Source organism: Medicago sativa, chromosome 7 (assembly GCF_051527215.1).
Source record: "Medicago sativa cultivar Bolivia chromosome 7, Bolivia_mono, whole genome shotgun sequence".
In the NCBI taxonomy this organism is placed as follows: domain Eukaryota; kingdom Viridiplantae; phylum Streptophyta; class Magnoliopsida; order Fabales; family Fabaceae; genus Medicago; species Medicago sativa.
In genome coordinates this window covers 26,180,384-26,206,809 of record NC_140755.1, presented here as the reverse complement: position 1 = coordinate 26,206,809, position 26,426 = coordinate 26,180,384, and the positions used below count along the sequence as shown (strand labels likewise).

The 26,426-nt window shown below is 33.4% G+C and overlaps 1 protein-coding gene and 1 pseudogene across 1 annotated transcript; both read left to right on the top strand.

Moving 5' to 3' along the window:
- Positions 1 to 5,378: 5,378 nt before the first annotated feature.
- Positions 5,379 to 7,551, top strand: LOC146905210 (heat shock cognate 70 kDa protein-like). The gene is made up of 2 exons (XM_085726827.1): positions 5,379 to 5,598; positions 5,838 to 7,551. The coding sequence occupies exons 1-2, from the start codon at positions 5,379 to 5,381 to the stop codon at positions 7,493 to 7,495; spliced, it is 1,878 nt and encodes a 625-aa protein (XP_085582953.1). The 3' UTR covers positions 7,496 to 7,551.
- A 16,450-nt stretch (positions 7,552 to 24,001) lies between these two features.
- On the top strand, positions 24,002 to 26,230 carry LOC146905209 (heat shock cognate 70 kDa protein-like; annotated as a pseudogene).
- The last annotated feature ends 196 nt before the right edge of the window (positions 26,231 to 26,426 follow it).

Sequence of the window (26,426 nt, the reverse complement as noted above, 5' to 3'; positions counted from 1 at the left end):
TGTTTGTGTATTGTAAACCATGCTAATTCTATTCTAGTCTTAGCGGCTTCCTTCAAAGCTTACTTTAGGATTTGATCCTTCTCAGACTCCATTCTAGTGTTGAGTAAATAATCTTTATGATTTGGCATTAATTCATTCTCTTAATTATAAAGAAACTGAACATCAAATATAAAACGTTGACGGTGAGTGTCCAGGCTGCTAAGGTACTTTAAGATGATTTGTATCTGTTGCTTGATGTTATTCCAATGATCTAATCTATGTATGTTATATCTATTATAGAAAGTTTATTAAATACATTTTTTAACAGTAATATTAATTCGAACGATTGGTCCAATATCACAATTATGGCAGTATAAGAAGTCACAAAACCTTTAATATTAACACGAACACATTGAGATAACTTTTAGGCTAAAGTGCAACTTTGGCCCCTTATCTTTCAAAAAGTTGCGATTTTGGCCCCCTAACTTTGAAAACTACAACTTTTTGTTTTCATGGATATTAAAACAAACCTCATTCATTCAACAATGATGGGTCTCTCTTTCTCTGGCACAATGAACTAATAGACATTTGACTCAACCCTGACACTGAAAATAAAAGTGATTAAAAGTATAGCCACATGTATCGGTATAATGTTGGTGGCGAACAATAACATGTTTCAGATATTGGACATGTCTTCGATGTCAAGGAATTATTGCAATCCAATTATTCAGAATGATCTAATGTTATGGCCCTTTAAGCTCATTCAGAATGATTCTCAGCTTAAAGCCATCAAAGAGGCTGGTGCCATTGCCAACCTTGATGTAATTCGGATAATCAATTAACTAACTGATGCTTTTTTTTTGCATATTCGCGTTTGCATAATCAATGAACTAACTCAGAAGGTTAAGAACGTCGTGTCAAAAAAATAAAATAATATTTGCGTTTGTTGTTGATACCACCATTGAGATAGATGCTTTCTTTGAAAATATCGATTTTTGTTCATCGATAACTCGTACGCAGTTTGTGGAACTCAATATGGACCTTTTTGCAAAGTGTATGGAGACGGTGAATATGTGAATATGGGCCTTTTTACCAATGATGCAGCAACTATTCCAACGGGAAGGATATGTTAAATGTATATTTTTAACATGTTTTGCAAACTAAATGCCTTTGCACATGTTTTGCAAATTCTTGACAAGCTCCCACATATCTTCGACATTTTGATCTTGGTTCTTCATGAATAATTTGAATTTCCTTTGTCGAAGCTAAAAGACTTTGCAACCTCTATTGAGGCAAAATCCCTAATTGATTTTAAAGATAACAAACCTTGATAATTAAGGAATTAATGGACTTTGATTAATTTCTTGGTATTTAACTTGTGCTCTTGAGTGGTTAACTAACACAGGAACAAAGTTTAAATCATACCAAGATACAAGAAATCAAAGGACATAAAGAGTTATGAACTCAGTCAGAGTTTAGAAAGTTAAACTGAGTTCAGAAGGTTGGACGGAGTTCTGAAGGTTGTTCTGATGAACATCAAGAACCAAGCCTAGAAATTCATGAACGAAATGAAGAACATGCAAGGTTTATGTGACATAAATAAAAGCCCAGTAAATTACATTGAATAAGATCAATCAAGGAATAAAGGGATTTATTTCAATAAAGTCAAAAAGGGCATCTTCAATGTTCATTCAAGACTATGAACATTTGAAGTATAAAACATTAGGAATATTCCATTAAGAATATCATCCTAGATATTTCTCATACTGCACTTCATAGATGTTTCACTATTAGGATTTGATTACATCAAATGAGAGTCTTACAAATCATCCTAAGTGAAACAAAAGGAACATTCTGAAGTCTCTTGGGTTCAGAAAGTTCAATCCTGCTCCATGCTTTTTCTGACATGAATAGTACAGTTGTTGGAAAGTGAAAAGCAAATCTAAAAGCAAGATCTAGTCTGATTCAATAAGGATTCGACACATAAGGGAGTTCGTACTGTACAAAGCTAACAAAATCCCCTAAATTCATATGATATTCCAAGACAGATTTCTAAGAAGATCTGATCCAGGAACATTATGAATTCATGTACAACAATCTTCATAGTACAACCCATAAATTCATGTGATATTCATATGATGAAACCCAGAAACACATATGGCCTTCATCCACATAAACCAAGGAACAATATCCTGATGAACACAACAACATTCTGAAGTATTTCAGTTTACCCAGATTTTCAAGTAAAAGTTGGTGGGTCCTAAGACACGTGGCACAAGACCATTGGTCACTCTCTAATGACTACAAGAGGTCAAGACACTCTATAAATAGAAGTGGAAGGCTCAACATTACTTGCACCATTACAAAGCATACAAGAAAACAACAAAAGAATGTTTGAAGCATTAGCAAAAAATTGATCTCACAAAGATTCCAAGAAGTCTTTAAAAGTGTGAATCAATTATCTCTTATCTTTTTAAAGATAATCTTCCCTCTCCATGAAGAACCAAGATCAAAATGTCGAAGACACGTGGGAGCTTGTCTAGAAATTGCAAAAAATGTGTCGAAAGCATTTAGTTTGTGATTGTTATTTTCAGTTACTTATTACTCGTATATGTAGTAGTTTTGTATAGGAAAATAAGGGTCATAAATCAAAATACATAATCCTTTAGGCTCAAAGTATCCAAGTTACACTACTAGAAAAAACAAAATTAGAGAGGGAAATTAGTGACGGAAAAAATAAAATCCCTCATAAATTCCTTGGTCGCAAAATTTAGTTAAGGAATTTGAGAGGGATTTCATGTTTTCCCTCACTAAATTTCCCTCACTAATTTTTGTTTTTTTAGTAGTGTTACAGCGAGAGAAAACGGTAACAAGAGAATGTACGTATGATTTGATGTACCAATCTTCATTTATTCAATAAAAATGCTTTTCTTTTAAGTTGTTTACTTTCATTTCTGTAGTTTTATTTCTGAAAACCTTTTAAACTCTGTCGAAGGACGACAAAGGAAAGCTACGCATGGCGAGGTGATCGATAAAAGACGCACACGATGGTGACGAGATAAACAAAGACACACATGCAGTGGAAGTGAACTGGTTGCGCTTCAATTTTGAGAAATGAATTGGTTGCGCTTCAATTTTGATAAGTTCAACAGAGAGAAGCCGAAAATGTATGGACACATCGTTCGTGAAAATTTCGCTATTGTTTTAGTCGCGAGATTTAGCATTTTCCCATGTAATAATCATCTTTGTGCTGCATATTTTACATACATAGTTTCTGAACTAAATGATTATGGGTGATAATTTTGGGTTACCAAAGGCCTTGTTCTCGTCTCTAAATCGGATGGAATTTGAACGAACTTGAATAATTAGGATACCTGGAGTGAGTGATACCTTTTTGTGACTAACTAAGGTGAGAGCATTCACGCATACATTAGTGTTCACAATAATAACCAACGATGAATTTAAGAAGTTATTATCTAATGGTGGGGTATTTGTTCAACAATGTGACATTTTGATTTGCGGAGAGGTGAAATCTGAATCAAGTGCATTATCTTTAGTTGAATTGTATTCTCATGCTATGCGTTTGCGATTGTTGAATTGAAATAGATGATTTATTCATATATTTGCAATTCAAAATATGGTTTGCAGGTCTACTTTTACTATGTTGGTGTTAGAGACGACACTTACTTTTGTCCAGATGGCTGTCGATCCATATTTTCTCCATGAAAATGAGAAAACCACATTGGTTTCATAAGGAAATTGAAAATGAAAATATTTTTTTTTACGTCAAGATTCAAAATCCCGATATAAATTCTAGTTTTTCCATTCTAGTCTCTGTCATAAATTTATATTTTGTTCCTAAGAAATGAAATTTTCTCCATTTGAATTGTATGCCATAACAGTGAATGATATTTTTTGTCAAAAAAAGAAAAGTGAATGATATTTTAATGTCTATCAAAGTGACCTAAAATAAGATGGAGGATTGTTTGCAAAACTTAACTATTTTTTTTTGAAAGATGCAAAACTTAACTTATTAACACAATTAGATCACTTGTTTATTTATTTATTTTGGTTACAAATTATATCACTTGTTTGCTACAACTTTCAATTTTAAAAGCGTTCTTCCAATTCGTCAATTACATCAAACATTTTAGTAAGAGTTGAAGTGAACACAATCCAAATTTTAAAGATCCTACTGAACCAAACATTTTGCATCATTTGAATCAATGTTACATCATAGGCACACATATAGAATTGCCATCAATTTTATACTTTTAACCTCTTGTATGGTTGTGAATTTCATTACAAAGCACATCATATTACTCCCTCTGTTCCTTTTTAAGTGTCATTTTAGAATAGTAACACTAAAATAGCAAAGTATATTTTTGCACTTTTTCTTCCTGTTATACCCACATTTTAATCCACCAATATATTCATATTTTTTTGCACACAATTTCGCTTTTCAATAAATTTAGGTTATCTATCTCTTGTAACAAACATTTGTTAGTTAATATTTTTTCTCCAACAAAATCCTATTTTTTTTCTTTCTCTTAGATCTGTTCTTTTAAATTTTCAACAATTACTACTTATCTTGTTTATAACATTTTAACTATCCGTGGAACCATTATTATAGGTAACAAAATTTTGTTTAAATTTCAAATAACAAGAAACAAACTTTGTTAAAAAAACAAACAAACAAACAAACTTTGTTTAAAAAAACAAATTTTAGTTTTTCAAATATATATCATTAATTAGTTTTATTGAAAAAGATAAGAGTAATTGACAAAGGTATAATTGTCAAATCATACCCTTAAAATTCCAAAACGACAGTTAAATAGGAACGAAAAATCCACACTGGAGCGACATTTAAAAAGGAACGAAGGGAGTAATTAATTATTCTTTTGATTTTTGTATTTTACCAAACGAAGAAACATTTTATTTTTCTTTCAAAAAAAATGAAGAAACATTTTTTTTTTGGTACATAAAAAACATTTTTTTTAAAAGGAACGAAAGAACATTGAAAGAAAGCAAATAACGGTTTACTACTCCACACCCATGTTTTTGTCAAATGCTGTTTATGCAAATATTTGTCGACTTCTATTAGTAATTAATGCAGTTATGATAATTGATAAATGACATTTTTAATTTTTCAATAATCAATTCATAAAATTGATCAATAATCAATTTTTAATGCAGTTGTAACGAATTTCCTTCCATAACATTCACCATTTCACATTCGGATACTACGCACCATTTCTCCTATATAAGAAAGACTTACAAGTTTACTTTCAACAGCAACAAACAAACCCTAGAAGTTTTTCTTCTTCCTAATCTTTTGACTTGAGTTTTTATTTTTTATTTCTTTTATTTTCATGGATTACATCAAAAGAAGAAAGATCATGGGAAAAGAACACGATGGACGTGCAGTGGGAATAGATCTTGGAACAACGTATTCTTGTGTTGCTGTGTGGCTTGATCAACACCAAAGAGTTGAGATTATTCACAATGATCAAGGAAACCGAACAACACCTTCTTTTGTTGCTTTCAACAATGAGCAAAGGTTGATTGGTGATGCTGCTAAGAATCAATCTGCTACTAACCCTCAAAACACTATCTTTGGTAAATTTCTATTTCTATTTATCTACTGCTTCATGTTTGTATTTAGGTTTCTTTTGTTGTTGGTTTGAAAAAATTTATCTATTTCTTTATCATTGTTAAAATCATGTAATGAAATTGGTTTTAAAGAAACTACTCAAATGCAGTTGAGTAAAGATTCTTGATTTCACGATCGAAAACATTTTTTTTAAAACCCTGATTAGTATGCACTTGCTATTTTACTATTAATGTTATTTTTTCAGATGCTAAGAGGTTAATTGGTAGGAAGTTTAGTGATCCGGTTGTTCAAAGAGATATATTGTTGTGGCCATTCAAGGTTGTTTCTGGTGTTAATGACAAACCGATGATTACTGTTAAGTACAAGGGTCAAGAGAAGCAGTTTTGTGCTGAGGAAATATCTTCTATGGTGCTTACGAAAATGCGAGAGATTGCGGAGGCATATCTGGGGTCGCCGGTTAAAAATTCTGTTGTTACTGTGCCAGCTTACTTCAATGATTCTCAGCGAAAGGCCACCATAGATGCTGGTACTATTGCTGGCCTTAATGTCATTCGCATAATCAATGAACCTACTGCTGCAGCTATTGCATATGGCCTTGACAAGAGAAATGACCGTGATGGTAACCGAAATGTTTTTGTCTTTGATCTGGGGGGCGGTACTTTTGATGTGTCCATCCTCACAATTAAGGGTGATGTCTTTGAAGTAAAAGCTACGGCAGGAAACACTCACCTTGGGGGCGAGGACTTCGATAACAGAATGGTGAACTATTTTGTTGAGGAGTTCAGAAAGAAGAATAAAGTGGACATTAGTCGGAACGCAAAATCCTTAAGGAGGTTGAGAACTGCCTGTGAGAGGGCAAAAAGGATACTCTCTTTTGCTTTTGTTACCACTGTTGCGGTAGATGCTTTATTTATGGGAATCGACTTTTCTTCATCAATTACTCGTGCCAAATTTGAGGAACTTAACATGGACTTTTTCAATGAGTGTATGAATATTGTCGACACCTGTATCAGGGATTCAAAGATATACAAGAGTGATATTGCTGATATTGTTCTTGTCGGTGGGTCATCTAGGATTCCAAAAGTGCAGGATTTATTGCTAGAATTTTTCAAGGGGAAGGAATTGTTCATGGGTATCAACCCAGATGAAGCTGTTGCTTATGGTGCAGCTGTTCAGGCTGCTGTTTTGAGTGAAGGCTTTAAGAATGTCCCCAACTTGGTGCTAAGAGATGTTACCTCATTGTCACTTGGTATCGCAACTTATAATATGGAAAATATCATGAGTGTGGTGATTCCTAGAAACACTTCCATACCCGTCAAGAAGACAAATGGATATTTCACCCTTTATGATAACCAGTGCATTGTCAATTTTCATGTTTATGAGGGTGAGAGACCAAGAGCTACTGACAATAATCTGCTAGGTTCATTTGGGCTTCGTTGTATTCCAGCTCCCCGTGGCCATCCCTTCGATGTATGCTTTTCGATTGATGAAAATGGGATCCTAACTGTTACTGCAAGGGAAATATCTACTGGCAATATGAACACAATCACCATTACTAATGACAAAGAAAGGTTGTCAATGCTCGACATTGAAAAAATGATTAAAGAAGCTGAGAAATATCATGTGGAAGATATGCAATTTTTAAGAAGGGCCAAGGTAATGTGTGCATTAGATTCTTGTGTTTACAATATGAAGAATGCTTTAAAGAAGAAGGATGTTAATCTGATTCTCTCTCCTCAAGAAATTGCGAAGATCAACAAAGCAATTACTGTTGCTATGGATTTTCTTGATAAGAATAACAAAGAGAAAGAAATAGATGTTCTTGAGGGTCATCTGGAGGAGCTGGAGCGCATGTCGAAACATCTTATATCCAAGGCTAATAATTTTATTTTTCTTGGATAAGATTTTAAGTGATGTCTTGCTTTTGAAATTGCTGAATACAGACCTTTAGTTTTATTATCATTATCTAATAAAATTGATGTTTAAGTTAATGTTTGTGTTTCACATGTTTCTCTTTTTTTTCTTTCTTCTTTCTGTTTTCTAGTTTTATTACCAATATCTAATTATGTTTGTGTTTCACATGTTACTCTTTTTTTCTTTCTTTCTGTTTTCTGTATTGTAATTTGTAAACCTTTCAAACTCTATTCTAGTTTTAGCAGCATCCTTCAAAGCTTACTTTAGGATCTGATCATTCTCAGACTCTATTCTAGTGTCGAGTAAATAATCTTTGTAATTTAAGTTGATAATGTGGTTGAAAATTGAAACCTTTCTAGAGCTTTATGAATTGACTTTGCCTTATCAAGTTTATATGATTAATTACAGGGAAGTGACATTAATTCATTCTCTTAATTATATAGAACTGAACATCAAATATAAACATTGACCGTGACTTGCAAGTAGGGGTGTAACGGTTCGGTTTGGAATGGTTTTCAGTCTAAAAAATGATCGAACCGATGAAATCTTCATCGGTTCGGATTGGTTCGGTTTTCACTGTTTTTCAAAAAAGAAACCGAACCAAACTAATCGGTTTGGTTCGATTTGGATTGGTTCGGTTGATCGGTTTGTTTACTACAATTAAAAAAAAAATCATATTCTCACAAAAATATTTCATAGAACTTTGTATAATTGTATTTCATATATTGTTTTTTCATGTTCTCTCTTTTTCAAACAACTTTTCATAACTAACCTTACTCAATATTTCATACATATGATCCAAAATTCATTCATCCATCATTCTTCAAAAACAACTTCATCAAACTTAAATATTTCAATCATCCATGATACATACATGCATCATTCATCAACAAACACAAAAATTCCAAAAAGCACATCCTAAAATTAAAGAGTGGTGATATTTTAACAACCATTTTGGTACAACCTTTGAGACAACTTTGTTGTTCTCTCTTCTCATTGGTCAAAAACAATGGAGAGAGAAAAAGGAAGAGAGAATAAAAACATAATGTGAGTATGAGAGAGAAAGTTGTACAAAAGTTGTATCAAAATGGTTGTACAAATATCGTTTCTCAAAATTAAAACATAGTCAAACTAACAAATCAATGGCATAAACATGATAAAACTAACCAAGAGATAAACGATTGCAACGGTGGCCGGTGGTGATGAACAATTGGTTTGGTGTGGCTGATGGCTAGGGTTTATTTTTTAGTAGAAATGAAAGAGTCTGACTGATGAGATGAGATGAAGATAATGATGAGAGAAAGTGAATGGATTAAAAAGTATTTTATGTTGGACTTTAATTTTGGGATTAACCATAAGTTTGTGCGAGGCAGGATAATATAATATTAGTAGAATAAGGAGTGGGGTTATCATCGGAGGTTCATCGATTTCACAGATCTCGAAATGAAAAACCATGAACCAAACCAAACTAGATCGGTTTTGATTGGTTCAGATCGATTTCAAACCGAACCAAACAAGGTCGGATATTTTTTCGGTTTGGTTCGGTTTGGACTTTCGGTTTCGTTGGTTTAGTCTGAACCGCTTACACCCCTACTTGCAGGGCCGCTAAGGTGTTTGAATATTCTCATTAACAGTAATCTTAATTCAAACGCTTGATCCAATCTGGCAATTATGGACGTATAAGAAGTCACAAACCTATAATATTAACATGGACACGTTCAGATAACTTTCATATTCCATTTCATGGATATTAAAACAAACCTGACTCATTCAACCCATTTCATGGATATTAAAACAAACCTGAATCATTCAACAATTATATGTCTCTCTTTCTCTTCTGAAATGAAAGGCTAAAAAATACGAGGGGCCGGCAATTGGAATTGACGTTGGCACATCCTTCTCGTGATGGTAGGGTCAAACTAATCTGAATGAGATCATCATGCACAATGAACTAATAGACATTTGACACAACCCTGACACTGAAAAAATTAAAGTGATTAAAAGTATAGCCACATGTATCGGTATCATGTCGGAGGCAAACAATAACATGTTTCAGACATTGGGCATGCCTTCGATGTCAAGGAACTATAGTGATCCAATTATTCAGAATGATCTAATGTTATGGCCCTTTAAGCTCATTCAGAATGATCCAATTATTTCAGTCTAAGGTTTGAGAGATTGAAGAGGTAGTTTTGGAAGAATGCAATTGTTGTAGTGCCAGCTTATTTCAATGATTTTAAGCTTGAAGCCACCAAAGAATCTGGTGCAATTCCAACCTTAATGTAACTTGGATAATCAATGAACTAATAACTGATGCTGCTGCTTTTTTTTGCATATGGGCTTCAAAAGAGATGAATATTTTCATATTTGATATTGGTGGAGGTACATTTTATATGTCTATACTCATAATTAAAGTTGAAGTCTTTGAAGGTAAAGACACTGCCGGAGGCACTAACCTTGGAGGAGAGGACTTTGATAATAGGATGGTGAACTGTTTTGTAGAGGAGTTAGAAAGGAAAAAATAAACAAAGTGGACATTAGTGGGAACACTAAAAGCCTCAGAAGGTTACAAACCTCACGTGAAAAAGCAAAAATAACATCCGCGTTTGCTGTTGATACCACTATTGAGATAGATGCTTTCTTTGAAAAATATTGATTTTTGTTCATCGATAACTTGTGCGCGGTTTGAGGCACTCAATATGGACCTTTTTACGAAGTGTATGGAGACGGAGAATATGGACCTTTTTACCAACGGTCATTGTTGGTTCTCAGCTTTATAAGCATGATTGAAGAATCTGAGAAATACAAGGATGAAGATGAAAAGTACTAAAAAAAAGTTAAAGCAGTGAATGCTCTGGATTATTTAGTTTACAAATTAGACAAGGCTTAGGAGGATATTGGTTCCTTTTTTTTTTTGAACAAAGGATATTGGTTCTTAGCTTCACAATCAAGATGAATTAAAGATCATTTTTGCAGTTTCAAAGGCCAAAATTTTACTTTATTCGATCCAACAGAATAAGAAAGTGGTGCTCAAGGATTGTTTGGTTAAGTTGAAGAGTATCGTAAAAGCCACTATCCAGATTGATTAACTAGTAATTTTCAATTTTATGTGTGTGAAATTTGAAATAATTATGAACAATATTAACGAAATATACTTTAATGTTAGTTTACTTCCAGTTATTGAATTGATCCTTGCACTCAGTTTTATATCTCTGGTCCAACTTTTGCCAATCAAAATCAGAAATCTGTGCATTGTATTTATCTGTGATGCTATTGTGAACTCAAGGGCCATAAGGAGCTTGGGAACGGGGTGCGATAAAGACAAAATGACAATATTTTTTGCTTTTGTCACCACCATTAAGGTAGATTTATTGTTTCAGGACTTAAATTTTTTTTCATCCATTGCTCGTGCCAAGTTTGAGGAAATTAATATGGATCTTTTCAATGAGTGTTTGAAAAGTGTCGAGAGTTGTCTTATTGATGCCAAGATGGGCATGCGTTTTATCCATTATGTTGTCGTTGTTAGTGGCTCCTCTAGAAAAAGTACAACTACTATTACAAGAATTTTTTTAAGTTGATTTAAGTTCTATCTATTATGCCAAGATGGACACGAGTTCTATGCAAGAGCATTAACCCTGATGAAGTGGCTGCTTATGGTGCGGCAATGCAGACTGAATTGTTGAGTGAAGTCTTGAAATTTTATAGTTCAACGACTAAATTTTTGTAATTTTCATAGTTGATTTAAATAGTTTAGGGACTAAATGAACGAGGGATTGATAGCTTAGTGACCAAATTGTAGATAACCAATGCAGCTTCTTAATCAAGGTTTCAAAGGGTGAGAGAAGAATCTGCTAGGTTCTTTTATTCTTGTTTTCCCTTACTCTGCCTGTCCGTCTTTTGATGTATGCTTTTCTGTTCATGAAAATTGAATCCTAACTTTTACTGCTAAGGAACAATCCACCGGAAATACCAACGAGATAATAATAACAAACAACAAAGAAAGATTGTCAATAGAAGAAATTAACAAATTGATTCAAGAAGCGTAGTGTTACCATGTCAAAGATCACAAATTCGTAGTGAAGAACAAAGCAATGAATGCACTGGATCACTCCCTTTATAGGTTGAGAAATGTTTTACAGAATGATGATATTAATTTATTGCTGTACTCACTAGGAAAGGATAGGATTGAAATAAAAGTTCTGAAAGATCATCAAAATGTTTTAACTCAATCTAGTTTGATAGATGTGTTGTTGCGGATGACCGAAAAATGATTAACCTGCAAAAATAACAAACTGTGAAATAAACCTGAGGCGCGACTACGTCACTGGACTAAGGAATTATCCGCAAGATTGCCCAATTCCCCCAGAATACAACAGGTTCTTCCCGGCGATAATCGTACCGAGGCTATCAAGACACGAGAAAAATTATTGACATAGTAACTCAGACACTTAGTTTAATTTATAAAATTGAAGGAAGAAAAGTAGAACAATATATGTTTTCTCTTTGTTATCCGAAAAAGCAATGTAGTTGAGTTAATATAGAAGGAATATATTTTCTCCCGTTGGAAAACGGTTCTTCCCATTAAAAGGCAACATTCTATATTACTTATTAATAATAATGATAATAACAGCCCAACAAATGAGAAGTTTATGAATAGGAAGGTAACGTATACGGTCAGCAAAATTCAAGGGTAACTAATTATTGAGAAAACCAAATCAAATTCATTTGAAAAGTGATTGTTCCTAATAAATACGGAGCAGGAAGAGTAATTAAAAAGGAGGTTATACAAATCATGGTAAAATGGCAACGTAATATCCTGTCAAAATGAGCTTCTTATGCATAAGTCAACAAAGTTAATTTTCTCTCAATAAAATTAATTAAACCATTTATTTTTAATAAAATAGAATAGAATAAAATAACTTTTGAAATATCTCAAATATACAACAATCCCCCACATATTTCAAAAGTTTTAAATTAAACTATTTTGCCTGAGTCACCTTTGAGTATGATGCATCAAACTGGTGTAGCAAGCTATATGAACCAGTGCTAGAATGATAAACTTAACACACAGTGAATTGGTGTAGCAAGCTATATGAACCAAAGACACTTGGCGTATGTTAGAGGTGTATCACTCGCATCACACCCCCACAATTCTCGTGTTATCGCTGTGTTGTGCATTTAGGCCGTGCGCATGTCTGGTTTTCATGAGTGCTCTAGAGACCCGCCACGGTCTCATGCAAGCGGCCCCACTTGACACTCATATAGGTGATTCCATCTAGTGCATGCTACAACCACGCACCACGCATAAGGGTTTATGGTAATCATTAAAAGCATATAAAGCTTACCCTCAAATTTAAAATTTAATTAGCACTTCTCATTGGCATAACACTATAGGAAAAAGACAAAACAATTTAGTGCTAACATAACTAACAAGTGACTTGTTTTTCCCATATGAACCTTTTTCATGGGATCTCCAATCATAAAGGTTGGGTTCCCATCACTTGTCGTTTTTCAAGTGGCATAGTCTTATTTCCTTCTCTTTCTTCCCGGGGTTTTTATCAACGAATTCGTTAAATTCACAAATATTGATTAAGACGTCTCTTAATCAATTAATCTCATATCTTCAAGTCTATAAAATAAACTTGGTTTATACAAAAATAACAGATTATACAAATTTGCTTATACAACGTAAGCAACATCATATTCATCAATAAAATAAATAGATTTATTTTATTGGTTCATATCCAATTATCATCATTGTATTATTATAATGCAATGGTTATTTCATATTAAGTAATGTAATCTTAAGATAAATTTATCAATTAAATATGTAAGCATGTAATGTCAAATTTAAAATTATAGGCATATTCTATTATATACCCCCACGTAAAAGAAATTAACAAAAATTTCATACAAGTTGTAGCAGGCTACGTATATAAACTAGTGTACATAACTAATAACTATGTTCTATACATTTCACTCAATTCATTTCATGTATCAAAGAAAACATACACTTACTTACAGAAACTATTTTTCAAGGCATCTTCCAAATGTGTATATATAATTTGTAACAAGACATTGTACGTAAACAATACTCATAGTAGTTTCTTTGTAAGATGTAATTTAGAATCGTAACAAAATTTTAAAGTTTATGCTGTTCAACCATAACATGAAGGAAGACTTAATTTTGACAGACATAATTTTCACGACACTTTGCTTTCAATATCATAGTTAAATAAAATTATAATAAACATGTATTCAGCTAAATACTATAGACAGGATATATAAAAATATAGGAACACCAAAACAGATGAATGAGAAACGATGTATATAAATGCAAAGAATCAACAAATTTATTAAAACTGAATAAACTGATAGTTAAGCAAAGTAGTCCGATGAAATATAAAACTAGTCAGAGACACTAAGAACAAAGAGCCCCTGATCACAGTACCCTTTCCCAACAAACACATTATTCTTTGTCATCACCATCTTATCAGATTCAAATGATACTTTAACCCCTACTTTGTTTAACAGTGCTACAGAAATTAAGTTGGTCCTAATAGTAGGCACATGTAGCACATCGCTCAAAGCCAAAGTCTTGCCGGAAGTAAGCTTCAGAAGTACTTTGCCTTTGCCATTCACTGCAGCAGTTCATGAATCACCAAGATAGACTTGATCTTCATCATCCCCCACAGAAGTGTAGGAGGTAAAGGCATCTCTCTTTGCACAGATGTGTCTGGTAGCCCCCGAGTCTATCACCCATTTTTTCACATCACTAACAAGATGCACTTCAGATATGACGGCAGCAATAACATCATCATCGTCATCTTTCTTATCATCTCCCTGAGTCAAATTTGCTTTTGGCTTAGGAGGCTGACCATTCACTTTCCGATATCTGCAGTGATATGCTTTATGTCCTACCTTTCCACACACATAGCAACCTCCTAGGTTTGGTTTAAAATTGGGATTAGTTACTTTGAGGGCATGATCGGATTTATTTTCATACCTCTGCTTGCGCGCATTGTTTTGGATTAGATTTGCTCTTGACTCCAAAGCTTTGCCTCTTGCAACTTCGCATTCCTTTCGGCTGACGTCTTCAATGATTATATGCTTGATGAGATCATTAAGAGACATCTGCTTGTGCTTGTGCTTCAGCTGTTGCTTGTAATCAGTCCATGAGTTTGGCAATTTTTCAACCAGCGCACCAGCAACAAACGCATCTGGGAGTTGGATGTTCTCCGCCTTCAATTCTTCAAGGAGTTGGTGATACTCATTGATCTGCACTTTGATTTCCTTGTCCTCTTTCATTTGCCACCGTAGATAGTTTCCAACAACAAACTTCTGTTTGGTAGCATCGTCAGCAGTGTACTTGACATTCATGTTGTCCCAAATTTCTTTGGCAACCTTGTAGGAACAGTAGACATCGAAAAGTACATCAGATAATGTGGAAAGAATTGTATGGCGACAAACCTTGTTAGCATTATTCCATTTTTCAATTTGTTTGGCATCTGATTTGGTTTCATCTGGTTTGACCTCCGTAAGAGCAGAAGCAACACCGTGGACATCTAACAAAGTGAAGATACGCTCATTCCAACGCCGAAAATTCTGTCCATCAAAAACTTCAATTCTGGAAACGTCTGGGAATTGTTTTGCATAGGTGACTACTGCCGGAGGAGGAACAGTAGCAACAGCCAGGGTAGAGTCTGTGACATTCTTGTTACCGTCATTGTTAGAATCATCTCCAGCCATACTTCCTTAGATTGTTGTTGCGGATGACCGAAAAATGATTAACCTGCAAAAATAACAAACTGTGAAATAAACCTGAGGCGCGACTACGTCACTGGACTAAGGAATTATCCGCAAGATTGCCCAATTCCCCCAGAATACAACAGGTTCTTCCCGGCGATAATCGTACCGAGGCTATCAAGACACGAGAAAAATTATTGACATAGTAACTCAGACACTTAGTTTAATTTATAAAATTGAAGGAAGAAAAGTAGAACAATATATGTTTTCTCTTTGTTATCCGAAAAAGCAATGTAGTTGAGTTAATATAGAAGGAATATATTTTCTCCCGTTGGAAAACGGTTCTTCCCATTAAAAGGCAACATTCTATATTACTTATTAATAATAATGATAATAACAGCCCAACAAATGAGAAGTTTATGAATAGGAAGGTAACGTATACGGTCAGCAAAATTCAAGGGTAACTAATTATTGAGAAAACCAAATCAAATTCATTTGAAAAGTGATTGTTCCTAATAAATACGGAGCAGGAAGAGTAATTAAAAAGGAGGTTATACAAATCATGGTAAAATGGCAACGTAATATCCTGTCAAAATGAGCTTCTTATGCATAAGTCAACAAAGTTAATTTTCTCTCAATAAAATTAATTAAACCATTTATTTTTAATAAAATAGAATAGAATAAAATAACTTTTGAAATATCTCAAATATACAACAAGATGTGCACAAGATCACATAAAGTGCAAATTTAAAATTTGCAGCATTGATTTTTTTGTTGTCCCTTGAACTTACTGAGAAGGACCTACTATCGTACCGTCTGTTCCTTGAACTTACTGAGAAGGACCTACTATCGTACAACATATGTAACCTCCTTCGATTCAACGGAGTCTCTACGCGTCCTTAGCGGTACATTGAGGTATTAGTAACATTCAGTCAGCAAAATGCAAGGAAAATTGTCAAGTCTAAGTTCTTTGTGGTAGACTCCCCGCCCATTTATAATTGCATCATTGGAAGGCCTACCTTGTCCAAACCGCTAGTTCCAGGGTTTCGAAGTGATGACTTCAAATGATGACGAGCAAAAAGGGGATGTCGAACTGATAGTGTTAGAAATGATCTGAAGAAGACTGTTGGAGGGTATGTCGTGATTGTTTCCCCACTTGTGCACGCCGTGTTAGTAGAGGAGTCAACTGTCCCACCGATTGTGTTATTTGTAGTGAGAATATTGAAGATACAATGCATGGTTATTTATCTTGCCCCCAAACGATTCAAGTACGACGAGCAACATAACTAGGGGATTCAGTGGAGAAAGGCCTTACATGTTTATAACAATACCACTGAGGTGGTTTTCACGTTACTACCCAAATTGATGAAATAAACTCCCAGGTTTATTGATAGGGCTATGCATATGCTAGACGATTGTAAGATTGCGCAAGTGTTAAGAAGGACTAATATTATACCTGCTACAAAAACTGCACCAGGTTCGAGAAATACTCACAACATTCAATGGCAGCATCCCGCCCCAGGTAGACTTAAATGTAATGTTGATGCAATCTTCTCTTAATCTGAAAATAAGGTTGCCATTGACATGTGTATTTGTGATGCCAATGACTGTTTTGTGCTAGCGAAATCCCATGGTTTTCCCCATTATGTTCGATAGATGGTAGTAAAGCATTAGGGCATTGTGAAGAGCTGCAATGGATGGCTGATTTGGGGCTTGATAGAATGGATTTTTCTCTTGATTCGAAGGTCATCATCGATGCTTTCAATGATAACAATGACTTTGGCAGCATTATTTGTCAATGTAAGCACCTATTTAGAGATTCTTTTAACAACTCTATGCTTGAGTTTAGCCGGAGGCAAGCAAATGGAATCGCTCACGAGTTAGCACAAGGAGCTCCCTTATAAGCTAGCTCTCAATTGTTTATTGATGTACCACCTTGTATTAATGACTTATTATCTAATGAAATGAATAACACTTTTTCCCTGAAAAAATTATAATTATTGGAGGAAAATTGGTGATTTACTCAATCTTTTTATACGGAAATATGACATAATCTTTATAACTGCAAATAGGTATATATAATTTTAAGTCATTATACTTTTTTAAGGAAGTAAATGTAAATACTTTTGTAAGTGCTCATTTTGAATAGTAAAATCTTCATTGCCCTAAATTGGGTACCATCACTTTTACCTAAATTAAAAAAAAATAAAATAAAATATGAAGTCTTGCTGGTTCAAAATAAGAAGTCTAGCTTGGTTGAGAAGTGAACCCTTTGTCTTGGCATGATCTATTTCCATCACAAGTTCTACATACTCCCTCCGATCTTTATTATAAGAAAAAAATCCACTTTGTAGATTAATTGAATTACTAATGTATTTATATATACATCAATAATTCAATTAGGGTATGTTGATGGGGTGAATGTCTCTGATTCTTGGTTAACTGAGGCTTCTTTGGTGCTGAGTTGTAAAATAAGAAGAACTCTTTTTATGTATCTGATTGGCGGTGATCCCCGTCTTTTGAGGCTGGAATAGTAGAAACTTATATTTAAGGGGTGTTTATCGGTGTTTTGGGTAAGCAATCACTGGTTTTAGATTAATTGCTTGCATGATCAAACTAGAAAGCCTAGGATATATTTGTGAAATTATTTCTGAGAAAAGTTTAGATATTCATTATGTTCATAATTTTAAATACGAAAATAGATGAATATAAATGTCTCCTTCGACAAAAAGTTGAAAAGGTTTTCAAAATTAAAAGAAATAAAACTTCAGAAACTTCAGAAATTAAAAGAAAAGCATTTTTATTGCATAAATGAAGATTGGTACATCAAATCATACATACATTCTCTTGTTACTCTTTTCTAGCTTTAACTTGGATACTTTGAGCGTAAAGGATTTTGTATTTTGATTTGTGACCCTTATTTTCCTATACAAAAATACTATATATACTAGTAACAAGTAACTAAAAATAACAGTCACAAACTAACTGCCTTTGACACATGTTTTGCAATTTCTCGTCAAGCTCCCACATGTCTCTGACATTTTGTTCTTGGTTCTTCATGAATAATTTGAATTTCCTTTGTCGAAGCTAAAAGACTTTGCAACCTCTATGTCAAGTGCTAACATAACCCGTCGAACTTACAACTTTCTATCATATGGACAAGTTTTAACTCCAACTTGACGTTTTGTCTTTGTCGAATCACGTGTATCCAAAATGCAGTCTAACTAGGGGCTACTTGGTGCTTCTAAAATTTGTCCTGCTATCCATTCCGATTTCTTTCTTTCTTTAAGGCTCCCAAATGTATCATATAATCTATTGAATCTATTTTTGAATTTTTTTACTTGTGTGTGTGTGTGTGTGTGTGTGTGTGTCGGGGGAGATTTGGGGGGGTGTAGAGATGTTAGTAAAATACCATGGGTTGATTTGGAAACAGTTTGTTTGGAGGACGAGAATGGACAATTCATCGGTTTCAAGAATTTAATTTAGTGTTTTTAGGAAAATGGTGTTTAAGGATGTATGTAGATAAGTTAATTTGAGGTATAAGGTATTAGGGATTATGGGTGGGTTTTGTAGGAATTTTTAATTTATTTATTATTTATTTTAAAGTGTTATTATTTTTATTATTAATTTTATTATAATTAATAGTTACTCTTTGACTTAGTATACAGCACGTTATATTTTCAGTTAACGGTACAATACTCATTACAAGTAACTTAGTCTTTGGTCAATCCTTATTATTAGGAATTATGGTTTTGCCTATAACGTTCCCATACATGTGTTAATTCTTGCTTATAAATAGGAACTGATCTGTACGTGTATAGGGGTATATATAGTGGGTTGGGAATAGAGAAATGACATAGTACTGAAGTATAATTGATTCTTCCATCACTTATTTTCTTTTAGTTGCTAATAACAAATAACAATTAAGTTCCCTTAAGCATCCAAGAGTTGTTCCTGTGCCCTTGCTAGTTCACGTGCAGTGTTAGTGAGATGTGGCTGTTGTATCCTGGAGAGCACTAGCTTTGAGGCCAACTGCATCAGGTCATTGACCTGTGGTGGCGAAATGCTCTTAAGCCCAGTGCAATTGCACGCCTCAGCCAACGACCGATAAGCTCATTCTTTCTTCTTTATTTTACTGAGAATTATATCTATAATTGCTGATATATTTCTTGATTATTATTTCTATGTATTAATTAATTCTGTGTCAATTTTTCCAACAGGTTTGACCGTGGTCATATTAGTGAGGGTTGCCGATTAGGATCAACTCGGTTGAGAGGGGTAGATAGTGGTCAGTTGGTTTGATGAAAAATTGGATAGGGTGGTGGTGGATGGAGTTAACATGCTATTTTGGCAAGATGCTTGGTTTGCGATGTGACGGGTTTACACACTTTTTTGATTTAACATAGAGTTAGTTATTGTGATGTATACTCTTGATTGGGGGGTGGGGGTGGGTAGAGGAGATGCTTGGAAATGACGGTGTCGATATTATCTTTGAGGTTGAGCAGTTGTGTGAGTGTTGTGAGTTGTTAAAAATCACATTTTTGCAGGTTGGTGTGGATAATAAGTGTCGTTGACATTTAGACATGAACAAAGCATATTCTGTTAGTAGTATTTATTGTATACTGACCAAGATGGATCCAGTTGTTTAGGCAGTCCCTAAGATATTTTCTGGAATAAACAAATTTCAATAAAAGTGTCTCTATTTGCATGGCGGATATTAAGTAATCAAATTTCTACAAAGGATAATCTGACTATGTGATGAATCATTCAAAATATTGCTATTTTTTTTGTTTGAGCGGTTGTTGGAAGGAGGAGAGTATTGATCATCGGTTTATGGGATGTGAATTTTTTTAGGAGTATTTGAGGCCTACTCGTGCAATGGCTCCAAATTCATTCATTCAGTTAGCCCGTTATATTTGGTCGATCATATTGTGCATTTTTTTAATTTAGGTGCTGCTTCTAGAATTATTCAGTCTTTCGTTAAATATGATTTGGATAGTTTGTGTTTGGATTCTTTGGAAGGAAATGAATAGTCGTATTTTTCATCTTAAGCTGGATTCAGTTCTTCGCTTATTTGACAAAGTCAAACCTTTACCATTTTGGGGGTTTGAGGTGAAAATCCAGAATTTAGCTTTAAATCTTTGGCGTTGGTGGCGGAGATGAAAAACATTAACCGGTATAGATGAAGTATCAAGAAAACTTTCATTTTCAGCAGTTCTCAAAATGTAAATGATTTCCTTTATTTCTCGTGCAACTCTAGTTATAGTAAATAGAAGGTATCTGTTTGCACGCTCCCACAACTGTAATTGTTATAAATTATCACACAAGCAAGTACCTAAAGAGCCCATTAACTTCTCAAAATTGTTACAGTATAAGGTCATGACATCTTGCTCGCCATTGTACTCCTTCAACATCTGTTTCATCCACAACTGATTGCAAATACTACATGCAATGATCTACTCAACTTCTATAGTAGACAAAGATACACAATCTTGCTTCTTTCTGAAACATGAAAATAAATTGTTGCCAAGAAAGAAAAATCCACAAGATGTGCCATTTTTATCATAAGCGCACTACTAGCCCAATCAACATCACAATGCCCAACTAGAATGTAATCAGTATCATGAGAGTAAAGAATACCATACTTCATGATTCTTTTCACCTGAGTGAGATGACTAGCTTTAGGGTTTTGTCACTTAGTTTTTCATCTTGTTGGTTTTTTGTTCAGTGTTTTGATACTGTAATGAACTATTCGTATTCTTAAATTCAATCATCTCATTCCTGATGTTGGGTAGAAATCTCTGTTTGATTAATATATTTCATTTTGACTTGTTTTTAAAAAAAAGTAACACAATGAATTGACTAAGTGATTTTTTTAGAGAAAGTATGCCTTCAATTTATGAAAGGAGTATATTTATATCTATCGAGAAATGATATTCTTTACCGAGCATACGGGAGACGAAGTGAGGAAGGCTTACATGGCTCCTTGTCTACTACTAATATAATAAAACTTAAGTGCACCATCTTTTCTAAAATGTCATCGCTTAGACTCTTCATCTCACTGATTTCGTGGTCTTTATGGATAATTTATTATTAAATAATCGGAAAAAACAATGTATTATGACATAAATATTTTTTTCCCTAAAATAGGAGAAAGGACAGGCATAAAGGGGAAACAACGACATTACAACTAGGTTGGCACCCCCGATGTACCCCATCCTCTACCGCCAAGCTCAAAATATTATTAAAAAAAGTGAAAAAGATACAAGAGGGGGGATTAGACCAAAACCCTCAAAAAAACAGGAAAAAAACGGAAACAGAAAGTAGACAATCGTCTAAGAAAACCTATAACGAGGCATACCACAACAGTCCGAATAAAACTCCGCCTGCAAGTCAGGAGGTACAACCGACAACCGGTTATTATTCTCTTCACAAATCTCACCATCTTTTTTCTAATATGTCATCGATTAATCTATTCATCTCACTAATTTGCATATAAAATAACAAAAATATCTATCGGAAACATTACATTAATGTTGATATATATTTTAGAAATAGTTATAAGTTTTCAAAGTTTTATCATATCGACTTTCTAATGTCGATACATAAAAGTTTGTTTATGATTATTTAAACATATGCAACAGGCGCGGTGCATATTTTACAAAATTTTAATATAAATAAAAAAATACAATTAATAAAAACACTACATTATTGTTCATATTTTAAAAACAAACATGAGTTTTTAAAATTTTATCATAAACATTACATTAATATTGATAATTTTATTTAATATGTTTAAATAATTGACAATATGATCAATGTTATTATTTTTATAATAATTATGCAATGTTACGCGATCCGTGCAAATACACGATAATAAAAACACTACATTATTGTTCATATTTTAAAAACAATCATGAGTTTTTAAAATTTTATCATAAACATTACATTAATATTGATAATTTTTATTTAATATGTTTAAACAATTGACAATATGATCAATGTTATTATTTTTATAATAATTATACAATGTTACACGATCCGTGCAAATACACGATAGTAAAAACACTACATTATTGTTCATATTTTAAAAACAATCATGAGTTTTTAAAATTTTATCATAAACATTACATTAATATTGATAATTTTTATTTAATATGTTTAAACAATTGACAATATGATCAATGTTATTATTTTTATAATAATTATGCAATGTTACGCGATCCGTGCAAATACACGAAAAAGAATGTTATTAAAATAAGGAAAATGAAAATCTACCAAATAGATACTAAAAAAATGCCCTTTTTTACTGAGAAACATTATTTATTTTTGAAATATTTTTTGAAGAAATTTTTAAAAAAATTGGTATACTTTGTAAGTTTACAATTATTTTATACAATATCTTCCCTCAAAAAAAGAAAAATTATACAGGATCTATGATAGGTTGTTATGCCAATTGATAAATATAAAATTATGAATTATCATATTCATTATTTAACGGGGGGAACACTTTTTTTTTTTTGAAGTAACACATTTTTTTTCTTCTTTTTGACATAACAAAGTATATTAATTGATTATTCTTCTGTTTTTTGTAAAAAAAAAAATTTGTGGTGGCCGCGTTTGAACCCCGGACCTTGCATATATTTATATACATTGTCTTTAGCAAATGAGTTAAGCCCACGAGGACATTAATTTTTGTATTTTACCAATTAAGAAACATTTTTTTTGTATTTTACACATGTATCTAATGATGAGTTGTTACACCAATTGATAAATATAAAATTATGAATTATCATATTCATTATACTTAAATATAAAAAAGTATATTAATTAATTATTCATTTAATTTTTGTAATTTTTTTTTGTCAGGTAGCCTATTGACTAGAATTCACCTTATAAGATGAATAAGTGGGGTGTCTGAGGTTCGAACCCCGACCCCTGCATATAATATTATGAATTATCATATTCATTATACTTAAATATAAAAAAGTATATTAATTAATTATTCATTTATTTAACTTTTGTAATTTTTTTTTGTCAGGTAGCCTATTGACTAGAATTCACCTTATAAGATGAATAAGTGGGGTGTCTGGGATTCGAACCCCGGCCCCTGCATATAATATTATGAATTATCATATTCATTATACTTAAATATAAAAAAGTATATTAATTAATTATTCATTTATTTAATTTTTGTAATTTTTTTTTTGTCAGGTAGCCTATTGACTAGAATTCACCTTATAAGATGAATAAGTGGGGTGTCTGGGGTTCGAACCCCGACCCCTACATATAATAATGCATTGTCTTACCAACTGAGCTATGCTCACGGACTTTAATTTTTGTAATTTAGCAACGAAGAAACCTTGAAAGAAAGCAAATAACCGGTCTCCACCCATGTTTTTGTCAAATGCTGTTATGCAAATTAATATTTGTTGACTTCTATTAGTAATTAATGCATTTCCCTCAAAAAAATTAGTAATTAATGCAGTTATGATAATTGATAAAAAAATAAAAATGACATTTATAATTTTTCAATAAGCAATTTCTCATTCTTTCAAAAAAAAAAAAAAATCAATTTCTCATGGAATTGATCAATTATACGGTGCGGTTGTAATGAATTTCCTTTCATAACATTCACCATTTCACTCTGAAGGACACTCTTTTGTTTCTCCTATATAAGAAAGGCTTACAAGTTTTTCTTCTACCTAATATTTTCACCTCGAGTTTTTGTTTTTCACCTTCTTTTATTTTCATGGATTCCATCAAAAGAAGAAAGATCATGGCGAAAGAACACGAAGGACGTGCCGTGGGAATAGATCTTGGAACAACCTATTCTTGTGTTGCTGTGTGGCTTGATCAACACCAAAGAGTTGAGATTATTCACAATGATCAAGGAAACCGAACAACGCCTTCTTTTGTTGCTTTCAACAATGAGCAAAGGTTGATTGGTGATGCTGCTAAGAATCAATCTGGTACTAACCCTGAAAACACTATCTTTGGTAAATTTCTATTTCTATTATCTACTGCTTCATGAATATATCTAGGTTTCTTTTGTTGTTGGTTTGAAAAAATTGCTTGTGTAAAGATTCTTGATTCAAATTTCTATTTCTTTATCATTGTTAAAATCATGTAATGAAATTGGTTTTAAAGAAACTACTCAAATGCAGTTGAGTAAAGATTCTTGATTTCACGATCGAAAACATTTTTTTTAAAACCCTGATTAGTATGCACTTACTATTTTACTATTAATGTTATTTTTTCAGATGCTAAGAGGTTAATTGGTAGGAAGTTTAGTGATACGGTTGTTCAAAGAGATATATTGTTGTGGCCATTCAAGGTTGTCTCTGGTGTTAATGACAAACCTATGATTACTGTTAAGTACAAGGGTCAAGAGAAGCAGTTTTGTGCTGAGGAAATATCTTCTATGGTGCTTACGAAAATGTGAGAGATTGCGGAGGCATATCTGGGGTCGCAGGTCAATAATGCTGTTGTTACTGTGCCAGCTTACTTCAATGATTCTCAGCGAAAGGCCACCATAGATGCTGGTACTATTGCTGGCCTTAATGTTATTCGGATAATCAATGAACCTACTGCTGTAGCTATTGCATATGGCCTTGACAAGAGAAATGACCGTGATGGTAACCGAAATATTTTTGTCTTTGATCTGGGTGGCGGTACTTTTGATGTGTCTATCCTCACAATTAAAGGTGATGTATTTGAAGTAAAAGCCACCGGAGGAAACACTCACCTTGGGGGCGAGGACTTCGATAACAGAATGGTGAACTATTTTGTTGAGGAGTTAAAAAAGAAGAATAAAGTGGACATCAGTCGGAACCCAAAATCCTTAAGGAGGTTGAGAACTGCCTGTGAGAGGGCAAAAAGGATACTCTCTTTTGCTTTTGTTACCACTGTTGAGGTAGATGCTTTATTTATGGGAATCGACTTTTCTTCGTCAATCACTCGTGCCAAATTTGAGGAACTTAACATGGACTTTTTCAATGAGTGTATGAATATTGTTGACACCTGTCTCAGGGATTCAAAGATATACAAGAGTGATATTTCTGATATTGTTCTTGTAGGTGGGTCATCTAGGATTCCAAAAGTGCAGGATCTATTGCTAGAATATTTCAAGGGGAAGGAATTATTCATGGGCATCAACCCAGATGAAGCTGTTGCTTATGGTGCAGCTGTTCAGGCTGCTTTTTTGAGCAAAGGCTTTAAGAATGTCCCGAACTTGGTGCTACGAGATGTTACGCCATTGTCACTTGGTATTGGATTAACATTTGAATGTATCATGACTGTGGTGATTCCAAGAAACACTACAATACCTGTCACAATGACAAATCGGTATACCACCTTAAATGATAACCAGCGAATTGTCAATATTCCTGTTTATGAGGGTGAGAGACCAAGATCTACTGACAATAATCTGCTTGGTTCATTTACACTTCCTTGTATTCCAGGTCCCCGTGGTCAGCCCTTGGATGTATGCTTTTCCATTGATGAAAATGGCATCCTAACTGTTACTGCTAGGGAAATATCTACAGGCAATATGAACATGATCACCATAACAAATGACAAAGAAAGGTTGTCAACGTTCGACATTGAAAAAATGATTAAAGAAGCTGAGAAATACCATGTGGAAGATATGCAATTTTTAAGAAAGGCCAAGGTGATGTGTGCAATATTAGATTCTTGTGTTTACAATACGAAGAATGCTTTAAAGAAGAAGGATGTTAATTTGATTCTCTCCCCTCAAGAAACAGCGAAGATCAACAATGCAATTACCGCTGCTATGGATTTGCTTGATAAGAATAAGAAAGAGAAAGAAATAGATATTCTTGAGGGTTATCTGGAGGAGCTGGAAAGAATGTCGAAACAGCTTATATCCAAGGCTAATAATTTTATTTTTCTTGGATAAGATTTTAAGTGATGTCTTGCTTTTGAAATTGCTGAATGCAGACCTTTCGTTTTATTATCATTATCTAATAGCTTTGAAGTTTATGTTAATGTTTGTGTTTAACATGCTACACAATTTTTTTTTTCTTTCTGTTTTCTGTATTGAAAACCATGCTAACTCTAGGATCTGATCCTTCTCAGACTCTATTCTAGTGTTGAGTAAATAATCTGTGCAATTTAAGTTGATATGTGGTTGAAACTTGAAACCTTTCTA